The sequence below is a fragment of the Rhodamnia argentea genome, chromosome 9, assembly GCF_020921035.1.
Source record: "Rhodamnia argentea isolate NSW1041297 chromosome 9, ASM2092103v1, whole genome shotgun sequence".
Lineage (NCBI taxonomy): Eukaryota > Viridiplantae > Streptophyta > Magnoliopsida > Myrtales > Myrtaceae > Rhodamnia > Rhodamnia argentea.
In genome coordinates this window covers 13,623,935-13,641,707 of record NC_063158.1, presented here as the reverse complement: position 1 = coordinate 13,641,707, position 17,773 = coordinate 13,623,935, and the positions used below count along the sequence as shown (strand labels likewise).

The 17,773-nt window shown below is 38.6% G+C and overlaps 2 protein-coding genes and 1 non-coding gene across 5 annotated transcripts; 2 read left to right on the top strand and 1 right to left on the bottom strand.

The window, feature by feature from the left end:
* Window positions 1-226: 226 nt before the first annotated feature.
* On the bottom strand, window positions 227-3,892 carry LOC115728777 (chaperone protein dnaJ 50). 2 transcript variants are annotated; one of them, XM_030659172.2, is made up of 11 exons: window positions 3,663-3,892; window positions 3,496-3,558; window positions 3,331-3,397; window positions 2,971-3,030; window positions 2,350-2,400; window positions 2,170-2,250; window positions 1,785-1,897; window positions 1,180-1,297; window positions 918-1,044; window positions 514-613; window positions 227-377 (listed from the first exon to the last, which is right to left on the bottom strand). In XM_030659172.2, exons 1-11 carry the CDS (start codon window positions 3,788-3,790, stop codon window positions 374-376), a joined length of 912 nt encoding a protein of 303 aa, XP_030515032.1. In that variant the 5' UTR covers window positions 3,791-3,892; the 3' UTR covers window positions 227-373. The 2 variants fall into 2 exon arrangements, with proteins under 2 accessions (XP_030515032.1, XP_030515031.1); XM_030659171.2 differs by having other exon boundaries at window positions 227-613; window positions 3,663-3,891.
* Window positions 3,893-4,077: 185 nt separating this feature from the next.
* LOC115728776 (phenylalanine--tRNA ligase alpha subunit, cytoplasmic) lies at window positions 4,078-13,648 on the top strand. Of its 2 annotated transcripts, none has more exons than XM_030659170.2 (18): window positions 4,078-4,278; window positions 4,592-4,714; window positions 4,945-5,034; window positions 6,659-6,715; window positions 7,604-7,659; window positions 7,778-7,870; window positions 8,567-8,657; window positions 9,986-10,023; window positions 10,128-10,166; window positions 10,770-10,846; window positions 10,932-11,016; window positions 11,146-11,242; window positions 12,068-12,164; window positions 12,489-12,560; window positions 12,686-12,752; window positions 12,927-13,052; window positions 13,273-13,327; window positions 13,414-13,648. In XM_030659170.2, the coding sequence occupies exons 1-18, from the start codon at window positions 4,132-4,134 to the stop codon at window positions 13,465-13,467; spliced, it is 1,464 nt and encodes a 487-aa protein (XP_030515030.1). In that variant the 5' UTR covers window positions 4,078-4,131; the 3' UTR covers window positions 13,468-13,648. The 2 variants fall into 2 exon arrangements, with proteins under 2 accessions (XP_030515030.1, XP_030515029.1); XM_030659169.2 differs by having other exon boundaries at window positions 12,065-12,164.
* A 3,791-nt stretch (window positions 13,649-17,439) lies between these two features.
* TRNAQ-CUG lies at window positions 17,440-17,511 on the top strand. Its single transcript has one exon. It is a non-coding gene; the product is annotated as a tRNA-Gln (tRNA).
* The last annotated feature ends 262 nt before the right edge of the window (window positions 17,512-17,773 follow it).

Below are 17,773 nucleotides of genomic sequence, written 5' to 3'. Positions count from 1 at the left end.
CCGTAATGTAAGGGAGACCGTCATTATTCTTATTCTGAAAATATGAATCTTACCTGTATGAATGAAGCCAGCTTTCAGGGGAAAAGAAAAAAAGTAATTTTAATAGCGCTGGTAAATTATAAACGTGACTACTACCTACAGCAAAGAAAGTTGCAATATCATATACGAAGTACGTCATTCACCATTCCCAAATCCCTTCTTTACCAAGCACAAGAAACCCTGGGGCTGCTTGAACTTTCTCATAGAAAACTGCTAACTCAAGCTACATATGGACACCAAATCAAGCAAAATAACCCGCAATACTTATAAATTATCTCCGTCCCTAATATCCATCAAAGACTGTAAGAATAATAACATCAAAATTTCATGATAACTATTTGTCATAAGAAAGGAAGAATTCTGTCGACAGATCCCACGATTTCAAGGTGACCCTGCAGTTTAACTGGGTTTCTATCCGTCAGTCTCTTTTAAACTGTGTCATCAGTTATAAGCGAACCACAAAATTACCGCTATCTTCTGCGCTTGGATTCTTTTCTCATCTCCATGAAGTAGTCATCCAAGTTCGACTTGATCCATAGACGTCTTTTGATCAGATCTTCTTTGGTCGGTTCATCTGGATTATAACATGCACCGTAATTGAGTCACCACAAAAACTCAGTATACAAATCTTACATTTATGGCAAAAATATCAGTATTGACTCAGTAAAGCGTTCACTTTATGATAAAGTAACTCATAAAGTAATTGTTACCAAACATTTTAGACCATACATTTTACATCGCCAATCTATCATTTAGTCCAACTATCACAAAGAATTTAAAAATGATCTGCCACCCTTTAGTTTTTAAGCAAGCATCCTTGCACTTTCTAAAGGCTTCTTTTGGCAGAAAAAGAGAAAAAAGGGCCATGAAATATTTACCTATATTGCTCCAGGCATCAACGGGAATGCTAAGTGCTCTCTGTGTGAGGTAAGCAGCATCTTCCCAAGAATATGGAGCCTCTTTCACCTTGTACCTCCAAAACCAACATCCGTACCATACTAATAGCTGAGGAAAAGAACCAAATTAGTCTATTCAATTGCACACGCTAAAAACCGAGACACAAGATGAGAATGATAAGTAGTGAACCATTATACCAGCGTATTAGATATATCCATTAGCTGATAATATATAAGTCTTTACCTTGACAAATGTGTAAGGTAGAAGTATGAAACGCACTCCGACAAGGTTCCACATAGAGGGTTTCTCAGTCCCTTTTATTTCCAATTCAAGTTCTTTGCTAATTTCTTCCTCCACTTTTCTGCAATAACACATGACACTTCTTTACCTCAATCACAAAAGAAGAACCATGCCAGGATAATAAGAACCTGCAGTTAACTCCAAGAGAAAAAGACACTAAAAAGCAACTTTACGTTTTCCAAATAAATGCCGCATCAAATGCTTATGACAGTATTGCAGAGAATTGTGATTTATAAATCCCATTAATCGAAGGGCTATACTGTTGCAAAACAACTAAGTCTCCAACTGATGCATCAAAAACTCAATATTTGGCGAGAAAATAATGCTGATTTGTCAAAAGAATATTAAACTGGGGGTAAATAATAAACCAATGGAAAAAAGGATAAAAGACAAAAAGGAGTCACTACTTTGCCCTTAAGTCATGCAAATTAGGAGTGATCCTAGCGTTCGATCTACTCTGTTTCAGTCAACATATGTCACCAAGTCACTCAATCTACTCTGTTTCAGTCACCAAGCTATTCATCAGTTCAGAACATGAGACTACATACTTGTCCATTTGTCTCTGGTTCTTTTTCTTATTTGTCACTCCTCCACTACGTTCCAGTTCCAAAGCTCGAAGTCTGTTTTTGTATGCTGGAGTCTTTTTTACCATGGCTACAGCCTGCAACATAAAAAAGATGCGATTTATTTATCAGTGTCATTTAAGGCTTAAGGATTATCAATTATACCAGAAAAAGCAAACTTGAAAGTTATCCAAATTATTGTTCCCACATATGATGCTTGCCTCGGTTTGAGAGTACGATGAAGAAAATAAACGATTAGCAAACTCTCGACTAAAGTGCATGTGGACACAGGGCCAGCATTAATATTCATAGCAAGCATCATTATTTAATATGACACTGAGAAAAACAGGAACTTAATGTATGAGAGTACCTGGTTGTACCTTGTACACTGGTTCAAGTATTGAAATCCTGAAAGAATAAAAAGGAGGCCGACAAGGACAGCACGAGTATCCTGACAAGTGAACCGTCGGTTGATAAGATGAAAAATATGCTAGAGAAAGAAAGTTCGACAAGAGGAGCAATACGCCATCGAAAGATGACAAGGTCTTACTGTTTTATGACCATAATATGCCTGATAGTATCTTGCCGTATTGAAGAATACCTGAATGGTGTAACAATAGTAAGTACTCATCGCAATAACAAATGATTGAACATATGCTTCTTAATGACAGAGGACATTTGCAGCCTTGCAGGCCATATTCCTACTTTAAGAGAATGGAGAAGAGAGAAAACTCAATTCGTATAGCGGTATGACACAAAAGTTGTAAACATACATAGATTAGACCGACTGAAATGTAACAAATCATAAATGGAGTTGGGAACCAAAATCCACATTGATGACACAGTAATCAAATCATTTTGCTCCATGATGATCCTAGCGCTCCATGAATCAAAGCAACAATTTGCTGAGCCACATTATTTTCCAAACAAGGGAGCTGCCTATGTCAATTGCCGTCAAACTAAAGTTAGTCTTGCAGGATCATGATGTCGTTTTGTCCTTAAACTAACACAAACACAGAGTAAGCAATGTATTCAGCTATAGAATGTGCATCAAGATGATTACTGCTGGATAACAAGTCAAATGCTCAATCAATTTGAAAACAATCCACAGAATTGAAGTAAACAAACCCATTTGGTACATTTTGAGTTGCACAAAAAAGGTTAACAGTACCTCCTCTGGATGCGCAATAGCATAGTCATACTGCTCGCGAGTTGCTTCATCTTTCAAAATCTGCAATTTCATCACCATTTGAGCTACACACCGAAGCTAAGCAAGGGTAGAAACCACACTAGTTGGCTGATGCCTCACGGCATATAATTCATAGAGCAGTAAAAAAAATCTCGAAACTCAGATAACTTGAGCATGATTGGCACAAACTTTGCTGCATCAAAGTCACATCACACTTCGCAAATCACAAATTCATAGGACTTGATTTTCAAAACAAGCTGCATTGACCAATGAAATTGAAAACTCCACCGACCAACACTATTGTGATTGAGCCAAAAGCAAGAGTCCCACAATGCTACAAACCTCGTAAGCATTGGCTATCTTCACGAACACCTTCCTTGACTCCGGATCCGGGTTTTTATCAGGATGACTGAGTATTCATGGCATCAGATCAGAAACGAAATGCGCAAAACCATCACACCAGAAAAAAAGGAAACAAACCCAGAAGGGCATGGACAGCGAACGTACTATTTCAAGGAGAGCTTGTAGTAAGCTCTCTTGATCTCGGAAGCATTCGCACTCTGCGAGACCCTAGAAATAACAAAAGCAACGATGAATCCCCAAGGCCTCCGATAGCGTAATGAGGTTAATTTCACGGTCAAATGAGCGAGCACTGAGCAGAGAGCTGAGCTGACCCTAGGAGATCGTAGCAGTCGTCCTCGTCGCAGTAGATGGCCGCCGATCGAGCGGCGAGGATTGACAGCACGAGGAGACCAGTGACCGCGCGCCACCCGGTCGCCGTCGCCGACGGTGGTGGCGCCATTATTCTTCCGGTGGCCTTCACGTTTGGATCCCCTTCGACTTCTAGCCCTTCCCACGGAATGGTTTGTGACGGCTTAAGTTTTTAGCTCCAAAAAGCAAAGAGATGGGAAAAAATAACAAGAATGCCATTGTTAGGAGAAGCGGAAAAGTCAACGAACTCCCTCGTTGACTATCTTGTTGATTCGGATCGAGCCCGAGCCCGAGCCCGAGCCCAAGCCCGAGCCCGAGCCCAAGCCCGAGCCCGACCGTCATGGCCCAGACGGAGTCGTCTTCTCCCTCTCTCTACCCTAATACTCAGGACTCCACCGGCAGAGGGTGGGTTCTGGGGTCTGCTGTAGAGAAATGGCCGAAGAAGCAATCCTAGGGTTCTTGGAGAGCCACGCGGAGATCGCCGATTCCGGCGAGTTCGCGGCGCAGCATGGGATCGACCACAACGAGGTGGTCAACGTCATCAAGAGCCTCCACGGCTTCAGATACATCGACGCTCAGGTCCCCCTCTCCTCAGTCATTTCCGCTGTCCAGGGACCACCGCTTGTGCTTATTGTCCTGCGCGCATGTGCGTCAACTTTGTGTGCTTTCCTGCGTTTTTTCCTTGTAGTAAGTGTAAAGGGCATGTGTACGGGCAATGCTTGTCCGTTGTCTTTCTCGTACACCACGAGAGTTTGATTGTGGGGTTGGACATGGCGGAATTGGTGTTGATATGGGTACATTGGAGTGTGGACGCCGATGAATTTCATTGAACATACAACTTGTCTTTACTTCTCTGGTACACCAAGGTGAACGTTATGGACTGGATGTGCAGGACATTAAGAGGGAAACGTGGGTGCTTACAGAGGAAGGAAAGACATATGCCGAGGCCGGATCACCAGAGGTGCAGCTGTTTTTGGCTGTACCACCAGAGGGTATCTCTCGTGAAGAACTTCAGGTCAGTATTTTGCCATTTTCAATCTGATTGGTTTTGCGATGCTGGCGAATGTTGTGCCCGGCAAGTGAGTCTTTCTTAGCAAGCTTGCTTTCTTGGGGGTCAATGTGGATTTCATCCTGTGGTTGTGTGTATAGCATCTCGAGCTGTTTTCTAAAACAGTTCCCTTTCAAATTCCACGTAAGAATATCTAAGAATGGATAGATTATCACTGAATTAATTTGTGGATGCAGAAAAGGCTTGACCCCTCAGTTTTCAAAATAGGTACTGCACAAGCAGGGAAGAATAAATGGGTCGAGATGGGAAAACAAATATCTAGAAAGGTAAGCAACTATGGTATTTTGTTGATGAATTTTCTAGTATGGTATTTTTTGTTCAAAAGCTTTCTTCTTTGCTTATTTAGGTTACCTTAGGGTGTGATACTTATGGAATTGATTAGATCCTCTGATCTGTATGCCTCCAATTTGTAAGAGCGTGATAGTTCTTTCTTATTAAATGCTTTTTTCTTGAGTTTCATGGAACACGTTAAGTACGTATTTTATAGGTATCTGGTTCTTGATCTATAAATGTTCTGACTGCAGATGTGTAGATGCAATTTCATTCATAATGGCGCCTCATTATAGTTATTTGGATGCTACTGAAACTTACTGACTTTAAAGTTGGAAGAATTGAACTAAACATTCTGCTAATTGCTGTAAAGGTGTATTCCTGCCTTTCAGTTCAACATCCAATGAAAGCCATCTTTTTCTGGAGTATCCATAATTGAAGAAGAAAGCACTACAGAAAATCTGTTGTTTCTTATTCGCTGCTACTTACACATTGCCTTTGGCATTGACTTTTACTGAAAGCAGCTGAGATAGAAGAAATTTGCCCCATTTTCGAGTCATTAGGATTTCTCTGAACATTTTTCTGCCTTCCGTCCATGTTGGACTTTCAAGTTACCCAGTGCATTCTTTCCCTGTCAACATTTGGGCTTTCTCATTAGCTATTGTTTTTCTGTGTCCATAGTTGTACTTGTAGAATCTATGATGTACTCATCCTTTGCACATTTGTAATTTGTATCACAGTCAATGCCTTATGGTACACTAAATACAGAGCGCTAAGATTTACATTGCCAAAGTTTTTGTGGAGAAACACAGGAACACTTGTATTGAATCTTTAAATATCTTACAACTTAGGGTATTCATTTTAGCCTGATCTTTTCTACCATTTAGCCTTTTGAAATGTTTTCTTCCAACAAATAATTCATTTAGCATTTCGTTTTCATATGCCAATCATATGCCAATCGGCTGCCATCCTTGCTCTTGGCGATGTTGGTTTCCTTCTAATTTTTTTAATGCATGGCCTATTTAATATTTGTAGACTAAACTAAAAAGGATGAAGCATACGAGCAAAATAAATGGGCTTGAGATTTACTTGAGAGCTATAAAGTATTTTCTTTTAGGTTCTACGATGGAATATACTGTTTGAGCTGCAGCCGGCTCTTCATGTTTAACCTTCTACTTTCCGAGATTGTAAGCATTTGATTGTGGGTATTTAAGTTCAATGTGACTTTTCTTTGTACCAGTGGTATTATAAAGTGCTAAAGGAAGAATCACTGTGTTTTGGATGTTATATAATCTAACATCAGACAGTTTGGTGGTTTGCCTTATTTGGTTTGCTTCTTCAAGTGGGTTTTTTGTTTTTTGCAACATTACTTTTAGCATCAGTTGTCTTCATAAGTTTTAAGAGTGAAGTCAAATGTTTGATGCGATTGTGAAGAGCTTGTGGCTGGATTTGAATTTTAGTTGGTGATTTAGTTTCTGATACATAGTTATTGGTTGATTTTTTTTTTCAAGGAAAAAAAGGAATACTTGTTCTGGGCTCCAAGTTGTGAATGCACCCCATTTAGTATTTCTTTTTTTTTTTTTTTAATTTTTTAACAAAGAAACGGAAGACTTCTTGTAGGTTCAACACGTCGATGACAAAGTCAAAGATATGCTTACACGGATAAAAGATGGACAGGTGAGTGAACTGTTCATGAATTCTTTCTTACGACTTCATGTTTTGCCCTTTTCATTGTAAACCGTCATACACTTTTCTTTTGTCATTGTAAATACTTTCCATGTAATAAGCACCATCTAGTATGTAATGAGAGATCTCTCTGAAGTTTGAGCATATAACAGTAAGATCTTCTAGTAAGTGGGTTTCTTCAAAAGATGCATACGAATAATATCAAACACTCGAGAAAATTATTGTGTAATACATCCACGTCGTATATCTTTTGGTATGAAGTCACAAACCTCATTAAGCCAATTGTGGCAAATGGTCTCAGCTTTTTGCTAGAGATACTCCTGAAATTCCTGTGGTTAGTCAACATGCTACTGTTTGCGTTGCAATGGGTGCTGTAACTTATTGAGGTTCACAATGTGGGCTTATCCATCCAGGAGAAGTATTTTATGTGTTGGTCATACGGCTGATCTGGTGTGATTGACCAATCATGTTGCTATGCATTTCATTTTATTTGGCACGTAGAATTTGAAATCACTTGATTTTAATTGGCTTGTCACACCACGTATTATTGGGAAGTGGTGTACTTCTCACATGGAATAACTTTCTTGTCCACCAAAGAGGTTAAGTCATGCACAATAGGCTATGGATATTTGGTAGGCTTTTGTGAGTATGTGGTTGCTTGTGCATGGATGTGAGCTTAAGGATAGGTAGCATGAGGTTTACTACAATAAAATGGACACGTCAGTAATTTAAGGACTTGTTGCCCTCTTGTTGTTCTCTGTTTGATCCAGATGTATATTTGAGTAGTTTATACAGACTATTTTGTCCTTTTTTTTGCTTCCCGCTTATCTGATATTTGAAAGTTCTCCTTACCTAATATCCCTTATCCCTTTGTCTCAGTGTATTGATGCAGACAACATAAAAGCTCTCAAAGCTAGAAAGCTTATTACTCCGCAGTAAATACTATCTTTTGACTTTTGGTTTTCAAATCACTTGGTTGGTCGAGAAGTTGTAAACTTTCTTGGGATTTTTGTTCTTGATGATCACATCCATGTAAAACCTGTTATTTTCAAGGACATGGAAGGGTTACTCAGTGAAGAGAGGTCCTAATTATGCCCCTAAAAGGAAGAAGGCTGCTACAGATTTGACTCGGGAAAATATCCAGAGGTATTAATTTTACGTTTTAGTTAATTTATTGAGAAAGTTGTGCATTAATGTTGCTAAATTAGTTGGCATATGAATGAAATTGTTTGACATGTGAAAGTTTCTGTTTTCCCTATGTCTCCTACCTTATGGCTACATATTCCTAAAGATTTGAACGTCCATTTGTTTCAGGAAAAGTTTGGGATCTCTGTCGTATGAAAGTCTTCGGATTTATCATTAGAGAGAGGAAAAGGAACATATATTTACCTTTTAAGTGGATTTCAAATGCTTCTCACTTTCCTTATTGACAGAGGAAATGGAATTACCTCAAACAGCAATTCAGTTGAAGGCTGATTTTTGCCTTCCAGACATAACCTTGTCTTATTGTGCTTACGTTTTTGCATTTTCTGTTGCTAATCTATTCACTTTTTCTTGCTTTAGCAGCCAAGCAGTTCTCACATTGTTAGAATCTATAACACTATTACCTAGTAACTTTCCACTCTTCATTTTCGTAAATAGTCGGGTTATTTATGCTATTATGGGTTGTCTTTGGTCATATACATGTAACTTGGCTATTTTAAATTGAGGAAATCACACAAGGCTGAGTGGTCGATGGATGTAGCCTCTGAAATTGGTAGCTCATACTGTTTTAGATGAGATATCATGTGCTTGTGTCTGATTCACTTTTGTTAACTGATAAAGCATACACTTATATTGCAGGGGTGACTGGAGGGAGTTAGAGTTCAAAGAGTATAACTTCAGCGCCAAGGGTCCACCTGCCGAAGGTGGCCATATTCATCCACTTCTCAAGGCAAGGATTTTATTCTTTAAATGTTTTTTATTGAGGAGATTATATTGCCCTTAGCCTGTTCCAGTCTGTTTGATCCAAGATAATTGGACGTAGGGTCTAAGGAGAATGTGAATTAATGATACATATAGCTTTGACCTCTGCTGAAGGGTCCCTACTTGGTGGTCAAATCAACACAATGGACCAGCTACATGAGAACCCTGGTTACATTTGGTGACAAAAGTAGAACCATGAGTCATCATGGCTACTTTTAATCTCGTAGACAGTTAAGGTGCTTAGTGCCAAGGAAACTGTGGCTTCCCCGGGCATGAATCGAGATTTTGATGTTATGTTCTACTCAACTGGTTGTTGCATGTATCGTTTTATTAATTATCGTATTGCTTCTAAATTTCGAGCTTTAGTAGCATCTCCTTTTCATGACATTGATGTGGAAAACCTTAATCAATCATGAGGATGAATTCTGTGTCAATTGCGTAGAGAAATACAGAGCTAGGTACTCGGTGGGTCCTGCAAGAATTGTAAAGAGCACATTTAGTTGGACTGTTTGTCATTTTCATAGGAACTGGCCGTCTGGATCAATAAATTGGCATCTCTTGAAGAAAATTAAGGGAATATGATAGAGGAGATGAAATCTGAACAAAAATCTACGATATGTTTTAACCTGAAAAAGGAAATTATGGAAAGTCTATTTTGTGACATGCTGAATGTGTTGAACTAGTTCTTGATTATTTTTTATGCGGGCCTTGTGTCACATGTTGTTGACAACACTCCATAAGGTCCGAAAAGTTTCAATTTTTAATTGAGCACACTTTACAAACTGTGCTACCCATCAAAGAAGTGAGGACAGTAGCTGAAGTCAAGTAACATGACATGAGAAACATTCTTGAACTTCTTGATGACTCATCTAAGTTTTTAGATTGGCTGTCAAAAGTATTAATTGATCCTTGGAAGATAAAAAGCAATTATAGCTGCCCAAAAAAGAAGTCCATGTGATTTATATTTCCTACCATCTTGCTTTGTCTGATTTTTATGGCAACTAAAAGCTACTCCATTTGTAACGTTCATTTGAAATCCTTCATAAACATAGTGGAACTTCCATATGACAGTGAGTTCTTTGCAGTATCATCCTTAAGTTCTTGCTGTTGCCACTGATATTTTCTCATATGTCCATCATTTAAAGTTTTTGCAAATTCGACATATGCAATTTAAGCTTAATTTCTTAAATTTGAAGTTTCAACTAGTTATAGATGCTCATCAACTTTGAATAGTCTGACTTCCCCATCACTTTTCTTAACTTTGGTTACAATTTTTTTTTTTTCCCTCATTTTCAGGTGAGGCAGCAGTTGAAGAATATATTTCTTTATATGGGGTAAGACTTGGCAATTTCTCATGCTACTGAAAGTATGACAGTTTGTTTACCCTTTTGTTGCTTGGTTCCATTGTTGCTTACGGTGGCTCTTTTGTTGCTTGTAGTTTTGAGGAAATGCCCACAAACAACTTTGTGGAAAGCAGGTATAGGTTCTCATCTCTCTGTTTTGCAGCTATGATTCATGTTGTAGTCTGTGCTCAGTGATATGTTAGCACTTGTTACTATGATCACAAAACTTACACTAATTGGTCTTATGTAATACATCTACAATAAGGTATTACTATATGTTTAGATATTTGGTAGAAAATGATTATCATGGTAAAATTAGTTGGTAATTTTATCTGCCAAATGACAACATTCTTCGATTCCCGGTTTTTGCATGCTCTCCAGACCCAGAGATTGATAGGAGAAAGAATATATTTATGTACACGGTACACAAAATGTCCGTGAATAAAAGGCCATCTCAATTGTCTGTGAGTTCTATCAGTTTGTGCTCAACATGGGGGGTTTTGATGCCTACATTCTTCAACTAAACTCAGGCTAAGCAGATGCATGTGAGCCCACATCTTGAAGGCTAAGTTAATGAAAATGAGTTTAGTTGTTTATTGTCTACTTCGTGAAATAAGTAATGAGAATAATGAGATCCACCATGCATGAGGTGCTTTTGCGCTGTTATTTACTGTTGTCTAGCTTTATTGTAGAACACCAGTCTATGGGGATTTTACCTATTTCTGGTTAATGTGCAGTTTCTGGAACTTTGATGCTCTGTTCCAGCCTCAGCAACACCCTGCTCGTGATTCACATGATACTTTCTTTCTGAAAGGTCTGTCCTAATTGATTTCATAATCGGTAGTTTCACTTTATGTGACGATGTTCTGATAATTATGTGGCTTGTAAAATGCATATAGTTCCTTCCACCACAAGAGAACTTCCTGAAGATTATGTTGAACGTGTGAAGAGAGTTCATGAATCGGGTGGTTACCAGTCTCGAGGGTATCATATTTATTTGTTCATGTTCTTATCAATTCATTTTCATTTTTAACTCCAATCCTGCATTTATCTCTCTGATTGATGTGAGATTTGCCTCACATTTTTTTTTTGGCTGATTTTTGGGGTGAACAGATATGGATATGAGTGGAAAAGAGATGAAGCAAATAAGAACCTTTTACGAACTCACACGACTGCCGTTTCCACGCGGATGCTTTACTTGTTGGCACAGGTGTGGTTGTGCTTTATGTTTTCCTGTCAGAAAGCTTGCTCTGCAATTGTTTGGCCAACCCTAGATTTTGCATTTCTCTTCCTCTGCAATAATTGGGCCAATCCAGGAATTTGCATTTTCTGTTTATTGTCTCGTTGCATAGTGTTGTAATGGATCACTTCATCTAGAATAAGTTGCAACATTCCATTTATGAGTCTTTCATTTTTGCTCCCTTGCTGTACCATCTCATAGCTAGCTATAGTATGTAGAACATAACAAATTTGGTTTAGACACTTGGTAAATACCGTCAACATGTTTTCTGCTGTTCTTCATGTTGCTACAGAACTGTTACATATCCACTTTCAGCTGTTTCTTTCTCACCAAAAAAATAAATATATAAAAACAATTACATGATTGCAATTGTGAAAATGAATTTAACTGTCCATAATTTTGAAGAATCAAGGTGTTCAACATTGAATAAAAGTACAATATCGATTGATAAAAAGTAAAACCCAGAATAGTGAGGTGAACCTCGATTCACACACTAAATGACTTTGTGATGTCATTGTGCAATTTGTCCTAGTATGTTCTGCTTTGAACTAGAAACATTATGGGGCCTCTTTGGAAGCAGAAGAAGAACTGATTTTTTTTATGTATGTGATTCTGTCCAGATGATTTGAAATGAAAGAAATTAATCGTTTGTAATTATGAAAAACTAATAAATGTCAATGTTTACATACTTTGAAAGATTTTGGGGAGTTCAGAATTAGATAAAGCCAAATGTGAGTCGCAAATCAATTCAAATGGACCATTTATTGTTTTATTTCTTGACATTTCTTGCAGAAGAAACCCTTTGAACCAAAGAAGTACTTCTCAATTGATCGTGTTTTCAGAAATGAAGCGGTAGATCGAACGCATCTTGCAGAGTTCCACCAGATTGAAGGTAATTATTGGAATATCCTGGCATATCGAGAACTATCAGAGTATATCTGAATTCTATGGGATGTTCAGTTACACTGCTTTTTGAATAAGTAGAATAAATATTTCGTTGGAATTCACGTCCTTTCTTCATCCCTAGTTTTCCAATCTCTACGGTAAAAAAAATGGTAGATCTGTGGGATCAGGAGTCAAATTGTGTCCAACGTACAGATATGCTGTCTCTAGATAGAACTGTGTTGAAGTGAGAATGAGTAGAAACAAATTTGTGTATTCTGGTGGAAATCACATTGGTTCTTTGTATTAATAACCTTTCTGAATCATGTTTCAGGTCTTGTATGTGATCGAGGACTTACTCTTGGAGACTTGATTGGAGTCCTGCATGATTTTTTCTCTCGTATAGGTAAAGAGTGTTTCCACGATAACAGCCAACAAAAAGATCTTGGGGAGCCCTCGTACAATGATGTGCAGGTTTAAGGTAGTCTTGGTAAACTATGTATATTTGATGTACCTCAATTCCTTATCCAGGCATGTCGAAGCTCCGTTTCAAGCCTGCTTACAATCCATATACCGAACCTAGCATGGAGATTTTCAGGTGAAGTAAATACCTTTACATAGCTTGTTTAGTATGGAATAGGGATCGATCTAGTAGCGGTGGTCCTCCCCATTACAAGACCTGTCTTCCGTTCAATTCCTACCTTTCTTCTCCCTATTGCTTACCTTCCCACCCCTATACTTAGCTAAGTAAAATGTTTTACATTTTGGCCAGTTACCATGAAGGCCTTGGGAAATGGGTGGAGATAGGGAACTCTGGCATGTTCAGACCTGAAATGTTGCTTCCAATGGGACTTCCTGAGGATGTTCGCGTTATTGCCTGGGGACTCTCCCTTGAAAGGTACATAGTGTCTCTTCATATCCTTTTTTGTGGCTTAATTAGCTGGTGAAGTTGTGGGGGTACCATCACATTGGGGCATGTTGTGTTGTTAGGATAAATCCAAATGACATTGATTTCCGAAGTAGCTGTGATTTTTCCAGTTTCTTTCGTTACAAAATGTTTAGGCTGCTTGGCATATTTGTTACTTAACTCCTTTCATGTTTTGTGGTTTTTGAACCAGACCCACAATGATACTTTATGGGATAGATAACATCCGGGATCTGTTTGGACACAAGGTATGATCTCTCTTTGTTCTTCCTTTTCGCGAGACCTATCTAGTGAGCTGCCCCTACTATAATCCATATACTTTTGTGTTGTGCAGGTTGATCTCGGTCTTATTAAAAAGAACCCAATATGCCGTCTTGGAATTAACTAAGTTTTATGCGGAACTCATTTTTTGGGCACATTTCAATTCTACACCTGTTTTTACCTTTCTGAACAAGCAAGCAGAAATTCTTACACAGGTCAAAAAGGGCGTTTCTTTTGAAGAACTGAACGTGCTGTAGAAGCACCATACTTCAATTTTAGTGGTTGCTAGTGAAATTGTGTTTCAAATCCTTTTTGCCTCTCTTTTTATCTTCGTAGATGTCCATTCCGCTGGCTAGTATCTGAAACTTTCGTCGAAGAAGGTGAGCCATGGTCACAGATCAGATATCTAGTAGGAGGTGTTGAATCTCATGATATCTGCGATCTTGGCTCTGTTCCTCCTCGCCATTTTGCTGATTTATAAAGAAAAAAGATAAAAGGTGTTTAAGCATAGATCTATCTCCGAACTTGTCCATCTTCATTACAGGATCTTAGATCTCTTTATATTTCACATTGTGACCCTCAGTAAGTGCATAGTAGTTGTATTTTTCCGTTTTCGTATGAACACTCGGACAACTTTCTGGATTCTCTCTCCTGGCGTAGGCTGTTTGTCATCTTCCGTGAGTTTAGTTAATCCAATCCTACTTATTCAATTAAATTGCATAGTCCTCTGTCGTGGGGTTCGCCGATCGTCTGCGAGAATTATAATTCTAAAGTTGATTTTGCATATAGAAATGATGGATTTAATTGGAAAATGTATGTATAATCAACCCTTTTATAGATATGTATATTGTGGAGACAAAAAGGGTTCGAGTAGCACATTGCAAAGATTTACGAGTTGTGTCTGATATCTATACTTACAATCATCGAAGATCATTGGTGAGACGAGGAAAGACATAAAACCTAAAAATGCCAATAATAACGGAACTTACCGGAGAATATGGAATTAGCTTAGTTTAATATGGCAAATTCTGTCTTTGTGCTCCTGTTTTTTGAAAAAAAAAATGGAGGAAAATTCTAAATAAGAGCTCAAAGTGCTTTCATTTTTTTAAATAAGAGATCAAAGTGGTCCTTGTTTGAAACAAGGACTACCTGAAGCGCCTATATTATTTCAAATAAAGGTTTGAAGTAAATATTTCAAATAAAAGTTTAAAGTTGTCTTATCGGTTTCAAAAAAGGGCCTCTCACTAGTTGATTAGGGGTATTTTCATCATTTATTTTTTTAAAAAATTTAATTTTTTTTGTTTATTCCTCTTTCTATTTTCTAAAAATTCAAAAAAACTCAAAAAATAAATAAACACAGGCAGGAGGGGCTGCCTCCTGCTTGTGGGTGCCGTCCCACCACCAATAGGGTGCAATGATTGCCGGCGACCTTAGGCCCTCGCCATATTCGAGAGAGGGTCGGTGACCCCAACAGCAACCCGTGGGGCGGCGTCCATAGGCAGGGGGCGGCCCATTCCCCCTTGTGTTTCCTCTTTTTCTCCATTTTTTATTTTATTTTTTGTTTTTTAAATTTAATTTAACTAAAAACAAAATTAAAATTGTATTTTGACGAAAATGTCCTTGAGCGGCCGATGAGGTCATGCCTTTATTTGAAACAAGTATAATCATTTCGGGCTTTTGTTTGAAGCAAACAGGTACTTTAGGCCCTTATTTGAAATAAGGACCATTTCGGACCTTTATTTGTAGAAAATGAGGGTACTTTGGGCCCTTTATTGAAATTTTTCCAAAACCTGAAGATAAAATCTAACATGACTAAAGTGGGGAGTCGTGGTGGTGGACTCATGCGCTAGCCCCTCTCGAGGACAAGTCGTATTCCATCGCTGTGTTAAGCGAAGCTCGCCCACTGCGCGGAACCTCGGTCATTAAAAAAAAAAAATCTAACATGACTAACTCACCCATGGGTGATTTAGTTGGTTATGACACACTTGGGATTGTGTGGTTATGCGCACCGGACTCGGATTTGATTACCCAACCGAGCACCCGTGATTTAAGTGGGGGGGCCATGGCAATGGATTACTATGCTAGTCTCTTCCGAGGAATAGTCGAGGTGCGCCCAAGCTGGCTCGGACACCTCGGTTATAAAAAAAAAAAAAAAATCTAACACAACTACTCTTCGTCATATTCTGCAGCAAAATCTCAAGGTCTTCTTCATCTTCCTTCCATTTGATTGATGTGTCATTCCTATACTTGGTTAGCACAACTTAATTGTCACAATGACAATAGTTCTTTCAACATCGTAATTTTGGTTGGCATTGATCAGCGCACCAACTTCAATTTGCTGGAATTAGCGACCGAGGTACTTGATTTTCTCTTGATTTTCTACCGAGGTACTTGATTGCACAAATTACAAATCGGAAGATCGAATTGAGGAAAAATATAAAAAATAAGCAACACAGTGGAAAGAGAGTACGTTTGCTTCTTTCCAATCCTCAAGGAATCTTAGTACCCTTTCCACACAAAAGAGAGATGCACTTTCTGTTCCCACCACGTGATTTCTAGCAGTGCCCCACGGTGGAATGCTTGAGTGGTCTTGCTGCTACGATCCACGATCTAGTACCAAGTTTAGATCCGCCCACGATCAAATGTCACTCAGTGCAATGTAAAAATTCATTGAAATCTCTTCTGGTTACTCTAAAATGTTAAATTGTTAGATGAATGTATGATAGAAGAAGGGTATACGGTAGACAAACGGAGGAAGTTTTGGGATATGAATCTTTTCGGTGCCCTTTTCCTCCCGCCCTTATCGACCAACGGTTGCTTTCTCATACTTAGGCTTAGGCATGAGAAGATGCTTTATTTTAGGGTTGAGCATTTGCATTTGCTTCCTTGGACGTGAACCCTTCCTTTCCCGTTAAGAAATTCGAATAAAGGGTGGGTTTATTTTACTAAAAATTGCATGGTGCAGAAAAATACTTTTCGCAAAAATCATTTTCGAGGAAAACGGATAGTTTTCATTCATTTTGTAGTTTGTGGAAAGTGATTTAGTTCTTAATAGGAGAGAAAGTCGTTTTTTCCAAATCTAAACTGTTTGTTTTCGATCCATAAACATGTTTTCCGTTCATTTAAGCACGGAAAGCAAGAAATTTTTTTCTCGGAAACAGTTTTCATTCAAATAAACCGAGCGAAGTTGCGCTTATCAATTGGTATAGTTATTAAAATTTGTCGATTATGAACTCATGTATCATGATTTCATTAGTTTCAAGACCTAAACAAGGTGTTCTCGTGAAAAAAAAAAAAATGAGAACACCTTGTTTCTATGGTTGCCTTTTAAACTTTTGATTTAGGAAGGCTAACGATTTCCTATTCAAACCCATTCACAACTCATTTAGTTTATAAAGGGTATTAGTTGAGTCAAGTCATTTATGTGCCTCTTGAACAATTTCGATTTTATTATTACAAAGAAAGATAATTTTTACATATTTCATATTTTGAAAATTTTTGATTTTTTTTAATTAAAACCGATGGTCAACAGAAGCATGCCGGCCGATCCTTGTCCCACTCCGAGCGCTTTTGTTGGGAGACGCATCTGACACTCGTCATGCTTTCACTGGTCGAGGAATGGCCGATGCTTTATCAAACATTGATGTTCTACTAGATCTACTTGGATCTTTGAGCGATTTCGATGATTCATCAACCTCGTGCTGTTATCCTGAATCTTTCTGTACAATTTGTAAGGTGAGCAATGAGCAGCAAGCTTTTAGGACAAAAGATCCGTTTTGGTCACTAATATTGAAGTATTTTAACTGTATAGATCGGGTCAGAAATAAGTCGCTAGATTTGTATTGCATGAAAATGGGTCAAAATAGATTAAATGGGTTAATATGTATAGGACAATTTTGAACCCCGAATTGTCCATTTGACACGTCTAATCACAATAGAAATTCTATCTAAAAGGAAACAAATGCTTGAACGCAGAAGTTGGCCGACAGAGCTGTAGCCATGAAAGATTTAGGATAAATAGACAGCCAACGAAGAATTGGAAAAGGCTGACAAGAAGAACTAAATAATATTAAAAGACAGTGGCAGTTCAGCTAGAAGAGGTCCCATGGTCTAGTGGTCAGGACATTGGACTCTGAATCCAGTAACCCGAGTTCAAATCTCGGTGGGACCTTTCCCCTTCTGATTTTTTTTTATTTTCATTTACATTTAATTTTAGTCTTCTCCGAGTTTCCAACCACACCCGTCCTCCGCTTCCGTCGTCACCGGCGAACGAGCCGCCGATTCGTTGACTCTGTTGTCTTCGCCGTCTCTCTCCGTTGCCCTCGTCTCCACAAACACAGCTCACGGCAGAGGGAGAGCTCAGCGGCTGGTCATGTTCTGTCTTATCCGTCCGACTCGTCGACCGACGTGCTCTGCAGGTCCTGAGCTCCTCG